This window comes from Hordeum vulgare, chromosome 5H (genome assembly GCF_904849725.1).
Source record: "Hordeum vulgare subsp. vulgare chromosome 5H, MorexV3_pseudomolecules_assembly, whole genome shotgun sequence".
NCBI lineage: Eukaryota > Viridiplantae > Streptophyta > Magnoliopsida > Poales > Poaceae > Hordeum > Hordeum vulgare.
The window spans coordinates 444178193-444188540 of NC_058522.1; the positions used below are offsets into that span (position 1 = coordinate 444178193).

At 44.7% G+C, this 10348-nt stretch overlaps 1 protein-coding gene across 1 annotated transcript; it reads right to left on the bottom strand.

The window, feature by feature from the left end:
- Positions 1 to 2880: 2880 nt before the first annotated feature.
- Positions 2881 to 4896, bottom strand: LOC123398099 (ubiquitin-NEDD8-like protein RUB1). The gene is made up of 3 exons (XM_045092602.1): positions 4649 to 4896; positions 3375 to 3634; positions 2881 to 3201 (listed from the first exon to the last, which is right to left on the bottom strand). Exons 1-3 carry the CDS (start codon positions 4739 to 4741, stop codon positions 3093 to 3095), a joined length of 462 nt encoding a protein of 153 aa, XP_044948537.1. The 5' UTR covers positions 4742 to 4896; the 3' UTR covers positions 2881 to 3092.
- Positions 4897 to 10348: the final 5452 nt, after the last annotated feature.

Here is a 10348-nt window from a genome sequence, read left to right on the forward strand (position 1 = left end):
GTTTTCAATAAGTACTAGGATATCCTTTCGTCGCTCTTGAGTTTTCGCATTCATAGGGCCCTTTGCAATTTTTCTATATCTTTTTTGAGTTCTTAATTCTTCTTTTCGCCCCACTGGGTACATCACGGTCTCATGTATGCAAATCCGCATGCAGCGTCCTTGTACTCTCGGCAATAGACAGTCCATTGCCCAACATTTTTGCCTTTTCCCACCTTGTACATACAATTTCTACTACTGTCTCTTCTTTCAGCCAACGAGTTTCAAATTGTTTCACTCGTCTTACAGGTTGATTAAACATGTTTCCCTCGTAGTATTCAGTATCCAAACGAGAGGTCGATGATCAGAATGAATGTGTTCTTAGTTTATGATTGCAGCCCGGGGAAATTTATTCGCCCACTTCACATTACAAACACCATGATCAAGTCTCTCCCTGATATCACCTCTTCTCCAAGTGACGGGATCAACTTATATATCACATATCTTCTAATCCGCATTCTCCTAGGCAATTTTGAAATTCTCTCATCATTACATTAGGCCTCACGTTCCCTCCCTCTTTTTCCGAAGACAATACTATTTCATTAAAGTCTTTCAAAACTACACGGGATGGTCACCTTTATTATACAGATTGTGAATATCATCACAGAAAGATTACGCTCATTCCAATTCGGGTAACCATAAAACCCCGTAAAACGCAATTGTACAACATTCTCAAATGCAAAATCTTTGCTTGGTTAGCGGTCCAATACAAGATTTGGACATCCGACGGACGTGCTCGTCATGGCTTGCAAGATAACCCCTCCCCATGCTACTTTTGCCTTCAAGAGGTGGACTCGGTGGATCACATATTCATTCAATGCGTATTTGCAAGGAAGGTTTGGCACAAATGCTTCTCGATATTGGGCCTCAACATCTTCAATGTGGATCAACACCTCACACTTATCCACTTGTGATGGGAAAGACATGACAGTGGAGGTGGGGGATGGGCAGGAGAGTGGCGATCTGGTCGGTTTTCAGAGTTTTTCCGCCTACGCCCTTCGAAGTCGCGACTTGTGGGGCCAATGGGTGGGTGGGCTTGGTTGTTGGGTTGGGCTAGGCTCAGGCAGGCTAGTGACCGGTCTGAGTAGACGAGGAGTGCGCTCCTCGAAGCATTTGTTTCCGGATGAACAATACCGTAAAAAAGTGGTAAAACATTTTCTAAAAAAATTATTTTTATTGGATGTGCATGTTACTGCCGCAAGCATGCTTGCCAATTTTCATGCGAAACAGAGCAGTAGTATTTCATCGATATAAAAATAAATTTAGGGTGATGGTAAAATTTGATGTTTATATTTGTTATTTTTATACAGTCCAAAATGTATAACCTTTTTGCCTAAAAATTTGCAGGTAGCATTTGAATGTGGCTATAAATACATAAAAAATTGTTGGACTTTTTTGACATTTCAAAAATTATTTTTCGCATGCAGAAGCAAATGCTCCCATGAGCCAAATTTGATTTCCGAGGAGTGCATCTGCTATTTTTTTTCAACGAGAACAGTAAGGCTCAAAGAAAGGTAAACGAGACTAATTACCTTTTTTACATTGGACTCGACTATCAATCTGACATCAGATTTTTACCATGAGAAATTGAAAGTCTTCATGGCAATTTATGCTTGCCGATGATGGCAAATTTGACTCGGTTCAAATTTTCTCTTGCCAGGAAATTATTGCGCTTGCAAACTAAATTTCTCATCTCCGTGTCAAACATAAATTATCATGAAAAAGTTTGATTTGCCATGCTTAATATCTGACGTCAGATTTTAACATTACTGTTTACATCTTATAAAGTGATTCCATAAATAGTAATAAAGGGGGCGTCCATTCTTCAAGGTCTTGAGAAATTCGAACAATCGATCCTTATTTCTTGCGGGGCAATATTTTCGGAGTTATGTACAACTTTGTCTGCGGACCGTCTGGAAAAGCACATATGGCCCAATTGTGGCCCTTGTCCGTCCTTTATGCAACAATTCTACAAAGTTGGTAGCCCTCAAAAAATAATACTCACTATGTCCGTAAATATAAGTTTAAAAAAATCAATTACAGACTACATACATATATATATATATATAAACATATTTTAGAATGTAGATTCATTCATTTTGTTCTGTATGTAGTTTGTAGTGAAGTCTTTAAATAGACCTATATAGTATTTATTTTTTATAACAGACATATAGTATTTAGGAAAGGAGGAAGTATGTTATTTGCATTTTGTCTCGTGGGATGGTTTCAACGACATCAAATCGTGGTGATACAACTCTGTGCAAAACAAAAAAAAAAGGAAGGTATTCTGTTTCATAGGCCTTACTCCTTTCTCCCCGGACCTCTTCGTTTTAGTTTTAGCTTTGGGTTAGGTTTGTACAGGAAAGCTTTGGGTTAGGTTTGTACAGGAAAGAGAGGTTATCAGTTGATGCTCTTCTTTTTTGTTTGCTTCTTGTTCTGGTCAACGAAGAGACAATATGTGAGGGGGGGAGTGTAAGCAGGTCAATATGCTGCTTTCTGTATGGTTACCAGTGTATCTTAACTAGAGGAAAAATCTAGTAGGGTTGGTTCTTCTCTGAAACACACGTTCTGGCGTCTAGAGCAGAATACTATAAGATTACAGGATAAAAAGAACATGGCTTGCAATGAATGCAGGAGTATATTTTTCATTTGAGGTGGATGTTAGCCAAGTGGCTTTTAAACCATCACTGATTCAGCCATCTCAGATCACAATGTATTCAAGATTCAGCGAGAACCAGTGTCACATGAACATTGTTATTTTCCGATCAACCTTTCTTCATTTAGACCTAAAAATGAAACTTGCAATCTTGAATTCAGGAAAGAGTGACGAAACACAACCCAAAGTTCAGATGATATATGGATCTTACTACGCAACAGAGCTAATAACAGAGGCAAACAAACTTGCAAGTAGTTTTGTCAAATCATATGGGCAGATAACATGGAAGACAGCCCCTCCCACTAAGCAAAGCTAGTTTGTTATTATCTCTTTGCAACACAGGTTCCATGCCACCAATGGTCACTTCTCTCAGGACGCAAGTGTTTCCATTACAGCTTAACTAGTAACCACCCCTCAGGGCAAGGACAAGATGGAGGACCGAGCCACCTTCGATGTTGTAGTCCTTGGCAGTCTTGTCATCTGCAAGCTGCTTGCCAGCATAAATCAGCCTGCAAGCAGAAAATAATTACATCGTTAGTCTGGGCCATCCAAATACAAGATACCACAAAGTATCCCTCACCATTGTTACAGATATGATGGATAGAAGAGGAGTTCATTCGACAAGAACATATATACATATAATGCGCGTAGAAAGATCAAAAGAAATTCAGGCCCTGTATACCTTTGCTGCACAGGGGGAATGCCTTCTTTCTCCTCAACACGCTCCTTGATCCTGTCAATCGTGTCGGTGGGCTCAATGTCAATTTCAATCTCCTTCCCAGTGAGAGTCTTGACTTTGATCATCGTACCACCCCTGAGCCTGAGGACCAAGTGAAGAGTCGACTCCTTCTGAATGTTGTAGTCAGCAAGTGTGCGTCCATCCTCCAACTGCTTGCCAGCAAATATCAAACGCTGCTGGTCCGGAGGAATCCCTTCCTTGTCCTGTGACAGTGAACAAAATAGCGATTTAGTTCAGTTTCACTCCTTGAGGTAGTCTAGCCTGCCAACTTAACCAATGCAGTAGCTGTCTTTACAATGTTAAGTGAAGAAAAGGAAGTTGGAAATACAGGATTATTTTCTGGATTCTGGTCACAACGGTAATAGACATGACAAGAATGTATTCACTGGAGAAGAATGATATTCTTGTCATAAGAATTATTTTATGGACGTGTGATTTGAAACAGAAGATAGCTACCTTCACTATAACAACTACAACAGTGAAAAGCATAATTGATGGATGCCTGATTTGAAACAGATCATAGGTACCTTCACTACAAGAATGAAACGCATAAAGGCAGTGAACTCATCAGTTTCTGAAGGAACAAAATAAAGGCATTCTTGGATATATTCTCACTCTATCACAGGGAGCAGCACTGGCACAAGATATCAAGTGAGATATCCATGTGTCGCAATAAAGCATGGATTGTATTCCTTTTGGTAATTTGTTACCGAATCAGATACCCACTATACAGCACAATGATAGAATTTGTATACAACTCGTCTACTGCATGAGTCTAAAGTTCAAATGGAGGAACTACCTTAATTGTTCTAATTTTGCACACCAAAAGGGATTTGTTTAATTTTATTTGACACAGAAGAAAGGGGTGAACCCTTGGATACAACTTTAGGCGCAGCCCCACAAAAGAAAGCCTACAGAGAATGCTAAAACTTCCCAGCATGATCGCCCTAGTTCGAGCAATCCAAACTTGACCAGATAATATCCTTGCCAAGAAACCCGAACATAACTCCGGGGACATGCCCGAATAAACGCAGCGCAAAGCTGAAATCCTAACAAACATGCGCAGAAACAGCACGCCATCTAGAAAACCAGGGCAGACCTAGCAGCGCGGATGGGCCCCGGACGGGATAGGGGCAGCACGCATCAACGATTTACTCGGACCAAACCAATCAGCGGGCAGACCTAGAAAGGGTCGGGAGGGGGCGGCGGCGGCGCACCTGAATTTTGGCCTTGACGTTGTCGATGGTGTCGCTGCTCTCGACCTCGAGGGTGATGGTCTTCCCCGTGAGGGTCTTGACGAAGATCTGCATCTTCTCGCCCTCCCCTGCTGCTCGCGCGTGCGGGGGGGAGGGAGTCAAGCTGGTCGCGTGAGGACGACGAAGCAGGGAGCGGAAGCAGGCGAAGACGAAACGAAAAATCCTTTCTTTTTCTCCTCGGGTGGGTGTCTGGTGTCTCTGCGGCTCGGGTCCGGCTGGATTTATTGAGGGAGGGGTGGCGGCGCTAGCGTTGGGAATCCGTGGGCCGGTGGGTGTTCCAGTCGGGCCCCGACCCGACGCCGGTTCCTCTCACGACACCGACCTCCCTCCTTTTAATTAAAAAAAATACTACTCCCTTTGTCTCACGGTATAATGGGTATTTTGATACTATATTGTAAAAAAATATACTCCGTACTCGCTCTCTGTTCCACGGTATAATTAGTATTTTGTTTTTGAAAGTCAAGCATGTATATGTTTGACCAAGTTAAAAAATATCAACATTGCAAAAAAAAAAGAGTTAAAAAAAATATCAATATTCATTTTTTTTAGAAACTTCCTATCTATTCAACCATGGAAGTACAAAAAATACTAGAAGTAATAAAAAATACATCAAGGTCCATGACGAATACAAGCACCGGAGCGAACCGAAGGCATGCCGCCATCGTCAAAGTCGGGCAAACTTATTGTAATAGACAGTCTGAAAGTCGTCGTGTTAAGGCCCCAAAGGACCAGCGTACCAGAAGAACAACCATCACCGATGAAAACAAAATCGTAGATCAAAAGGATCAAATATGTAAACACACAAATGAAGACGAACAAAGATCAAATCCAAATAGACCCAACGAAGACCAGGACTGATCGAACCTCGCGAGATCCGATGGATACACAACTCCAAATGCCCTGAGATGGGGATAGAATCGTGAGAGACATTATTCCTATTAGGGACATCGCCACCGCCACATAGCCCCAACCAAGACGCGTAACCTAACAAGAACGAAAACGGGTCCCTCCCGATGACGAGGGACCGAAGTCCTCTACACCTTCATGTGTCAAAGGTCAGCAGAGATGAGATGGAGCGGCGACGGCACCAATAGGAGGAGAAAAGCTTGTGATCTTTTCTTGTGTAAGAGGAAAGAGGGAAAATAATAATAAACGCATAAATGAATAACATATCAATATTCACAATACAAAAAAATCATTATCGTTAGGTTTATAATGAATTATACTTCTATATTTCAGTATTTATTTTGTATTTTAGATGTCGATAATTTATCCTATAAGCTTTGTCCAACGTATACATATTTGGCTTTCAGAAAACAAGCCTACAAGATGGAACGAAGGGAGTAGAAATTTTGTAGGATGTGTATTCTTAGAATTGTTTTTATCTCTCTCTCTCTATATATATAATGATGGTTGTTTCGCAGTATTATAATCCTTAGGAAAAAAAATTCAAAGGATTACTTTGCGTTCTATTTTGGAGGATATTTTCCATTTGCTCAAACATTCTTTTTTCATAATTAGTTGTCTTTCCTATATCATCAAACACCATCTAGTCCAAATTCACGTAGTTTGCTAATTCTATAGGATTCAAGCGAACATGTCATCCTAGTTTTGCTCCCCATGAAAAGACACCTAGATTATTGTTTTTTATCCGCTTCCCACCAGCGTCTTTGTCGGTCCGCTCTGCCTCCAATAACCTTTGATTAGTGGAGGTGTAGAGGACCTTGGCCCCCCATCGACAGAGGGACCCTGCTCTCGCTCTTGTTAGGTTTAGCGTTTTGGTTGAGGTTGTGTGATTGCGGCGATGCCATTCAATAGGAATAATGTCTTGCAGGTTTGGTCCTCGTCCCAATGGTACGTCTAGCGTTATCAGAGGGCGTATGAAGTTGTGTCCCCATGATTTCATGAGATTCTGTCGGTGTTGATCTTTCTCGAGCAATGATGGCTGATTTGGGGGGTAGGTTGTTGGGAAATGTTGCATGGGGAACAAACATTTTCCTACGTGCAAACACGATCTATCCATGGTTATGGCCATCTACGAGAGGAGAGATTAAATCTACATACCCTTGTAGATCGCTAAGAGGAGGCATTCAAGAACACGGTTGATGTAGTGGTACGTCTTTGCGATCCAATCACGAACCGTCCCGCGATCTCCCGATCAAGTGCCGAACGAACGACACCTCCATGTTTAACACATATACAACTTGATGACGCCTTCACCTCCTTGATCCAGCGAGCGATGGTGAAGTAGCAGCCCGAGTCCTCCCGCAGCACGACGGCGTGGTGAGGTGTTGGTGGTGACAACTCAACAGGGCTTCGTTGTGGGGTATTTGTAGGAGAGAACTACGAGGGAGAGGAGGTATAGCGCCGCGACAAGATTTTAGTGTGGATTCCCTCTCTCTACCTCTCTCTATATAGGGGGAAGGGAGAGGGAAGGGCGCCCTAGGGTTTCCCCTTAGGGCCGGCAGCCAAGGGAGGAGAGGGGCGGCGGCTAGGGTTGGGTGGCTCCTCCCACTTGGGTGCCTTGCCACCCAAGTCGGGTTGGTAGCGCCCCAAGGAGGAGCCCACCCCCTCCTTCGGCCAAAGTGGGTTGGGGAGAAGGGTTGCGCCCAGCCCCCTGGTGGGCTGCGGTGCCCCCTCGCCTTGGCCCATGAGGCCCCCAACGATTGTCGGGGCCTCCCGAAACCCCTTTCCACACTCCGTGAATCCCTCGGTACACCTCAGAACACTTCCGGACTCCGATGACCTTCATCCTATATATCAATCTTCACCTCCGGGCTATTCCGGAGTTCCTCGTCACGTCCGGGATCTCATCCGGGACTCTGAACAACCTTCGGTCACCAACACAATGACTCAATTATGCTTATATCGTCATCGAACCTTAAGTGTGTAGACCCTACGAGTTCGAGAACTATGCACACATGACCGAGACACTCCCCGGTCAAAAACCAATAGCGGGACCTGGATGCCCATATTGGTTCCTACATATTCTACGAAGATCTTTCATCGATCGAACCTCAATGTCAAGGATTCAATCAATCCTGTATGTTATTCCCTTTGTCCATCGGTATGTTACTTGCCCGAGACTCGATCGTCGGTATCTCTATACCTAGCTCAATCTCGTTAACGGCAAGTCTCTTTACTCGTTCTACAATACAAAATCCCATGACCAACTCCTTAGTCACATTGCTTGCAAGCTCATTGTGATGTTGTATTATCGAGTGGGCCCAGAGATACCTCTCCGTCATACGGAGTGACAAATCCCAGTCTCGATTCACGCCAACCCAACAGACACCCTCGAAGATACCTGTAGAGTACCTTTATAGTCACCCAGTTACGTTGTGACATTTGATACACACAAGGCATTCCTTCGGTGTCCGGGAGTTGCATGATCTCATGGTCATAGGAACAAATACTTGACATGCAGAAAACAGTAGCAGTAAACTGACATGATCATATGCTACGTTCACTACAGGAATTAGCTTCTTTGCCGTCTGCCATCACACACGGCAAAGAGTATATCACAGACGACAAAGAATCTCACTGTCGGCAAAATTTCTGCGTCAGCCTACGACGACATTGTAGCTTCTTTGCCGTCTGCCTCACCGAAGCGGACGACAAAGAGCTTTGCCGTCAGCTTTCCATGAGAGCAGTCGGCAAATATGTCCAGATGGCAGCCGGCAGGCGTTGCCTCCGTTAGGGGCTAACGGAGGCTTTGTCGTCTGCCTCCCCCTCTTTTGTGTCGTTTGCCTCCCCCCTCTTCTTTGCCGTCTGCCTCCCCCTCCTCCCCCCTCCTTTGTGCCGTCTGCCTCCCCCCTTCTTTGTTGTTTTCCTCCCCCCTCTTCTGTGTCGTCTTCCTCCCCCTCTTCTTATTGGGGAACGTCGCATGGGAAACAAAAAATTTCCTACGCGCACGAAGACCTATCATGGTGATGACCATCTACGAGAGGGGATTTCCGATCTACGTACCCTTGTAGATCGCACAGCAGAAGCGTTAGTGAACGCGGTTGATGTAGTGGAACGTCCTCACGTCCCTCGATCCGCCCCGCGAACCGTCCTGCGATCCGTCCCACGATCTAGTGCCGAACGGACGGCACCTCCGCGTTCAGCACACGTACAGCTCGACGATGATCTCGGCCTTCTTGATCCAGCAAGAGAGATGGAGAGGTAGATGAGTTCTCCGGCAGCATGACGGCGCTCCGGAGGTTGGTGGTGATCTGATCTCGGCAGGGCTCCGCCCGAGCTCCGCAGAAACACGATCTAGAGGAAAAACCGTGGAGGTATGTGGTCGGGCTACCATGGCAAAGTTGTCTCAAATCAGCCCTAAAACCTCTGTATATATAGCCTTGCCTTGAGCTCAAGGAGCCCCAAGGGGGTCGGCCGAGCCAAGGGGGGAAGTCCTCCCCTTCCAAACCGAATCCAACTAGGTTTGGAAGGTGGAGTCCTTCTCTCCTTTCCCACCTCCACTTTTTTCTCTTTGATTTCTTATCCGGCGCATAGGTCCTTCTTGGGCTGTCCCACCAGCCCACCAAGGGCTGGTGCGCCACCCCAAAGGCCTATGGGCTTCCCCGGGGTGGGTTGCCCCCCCCCCCGGTGAACACCCGGAGCCCATTCGTCATTCCCGGTACATTCCCCAAAACTCCGAAAACCTTCCGGTAATCAAATGAGGTCATCCTATATATCAATCTTCGTTTCCGGACCATTCCGGAAACCCTCGTGACGTCCGTGATCTCATCCCGGACTCCGAACAACATTCGGTAACCAACCATATAACTCAAATACGCATAAAACAACGTCGAACCTTAAGTGTGCAGACCCTGCGGGTTCGAGAACTATGCAGACATGACCCGAGTGACTCCTCGGTCAATATCCAATAGCGGGACCTGGATGCCCATATTGGATCCCACATATTCTATGAAGATCTTATCGTTTGAACCTCAGTGCCAAGGATTCATATAATCCCGTATGTCATTCCCTTTGTCCTTCGGTATGTTACTTGCCCGAGATTCGATCGTCAGTATTCGCATACCTATTTCAATCTCGTTTACCGGCAAGTCTCTTTACTCGTTCCGTAATACAAGATCCCGCAACTTACACTAAGTCACATTGCTTGCAAGGCTTGTGTGTGGTGTTGTATTACCGAGTGGGCCCCGAGATACCTCTCCGTCACACGGAGTGACAAATCCCAGTCTTGATCCATACTAACTCAACGAACACCTTCGGATATACCTGTAGAGCATCTTTATAGTCACCCAGTTACGTTGCGACGTTTGATACACACAAAGCATTCCTCCGGTGTCAATGTTATATGATCTCATGGTCATAGGAACAAATACTTGACACGCAGAAAACAGTAGCAACAAAATGACACGATCAACATGCTACGTCTGTTAGTTTGGGTCTAGTCCATCACGTGATTCTCCTAATGACGTGATCCAGTTATCAAGCAACAACACCTTGTACATAATCAGAAGACCCTGACTATCTTTGATCAACTGGCTAGCCAACTAGAGGCTTGCTAGGGACAGTGTTTTGTCTATGTATCCACACATGTATGTAAGTCTTCATTCAATACAATTATAGCATGGATAATAAACGATTATCTTGATACAGGAATTATAATAATAACTATATTTATTATTGCCTCTAGGGCATAATTCC

Excerpts from the sequence above, each read along its gene's own strand:
- LOC123398099 (XM_045092602.1), bottom strand. The coding sequence starts at position 4,741 with ATGCAGATCTTCGTCAAGACCCTCACGGGGAAGACCATCACCCTCGAG. Across the intron at positions 3,635-4,648 it reads ACGTCAAGGCCAAAATTCAG|GACAAGGAAGGGATTCCTCC; the intron begins GTGCGCCGCCGC and ends TCACTGTCACAG. Across the intron at positions 3,202-3,374 it reads ATTCCCCCTGTGCAGCAAAG|GCTGATTTATGCTGGCAAGC; the intron begins GTATACAGGGCC and ends TTCTGCTTGCAG.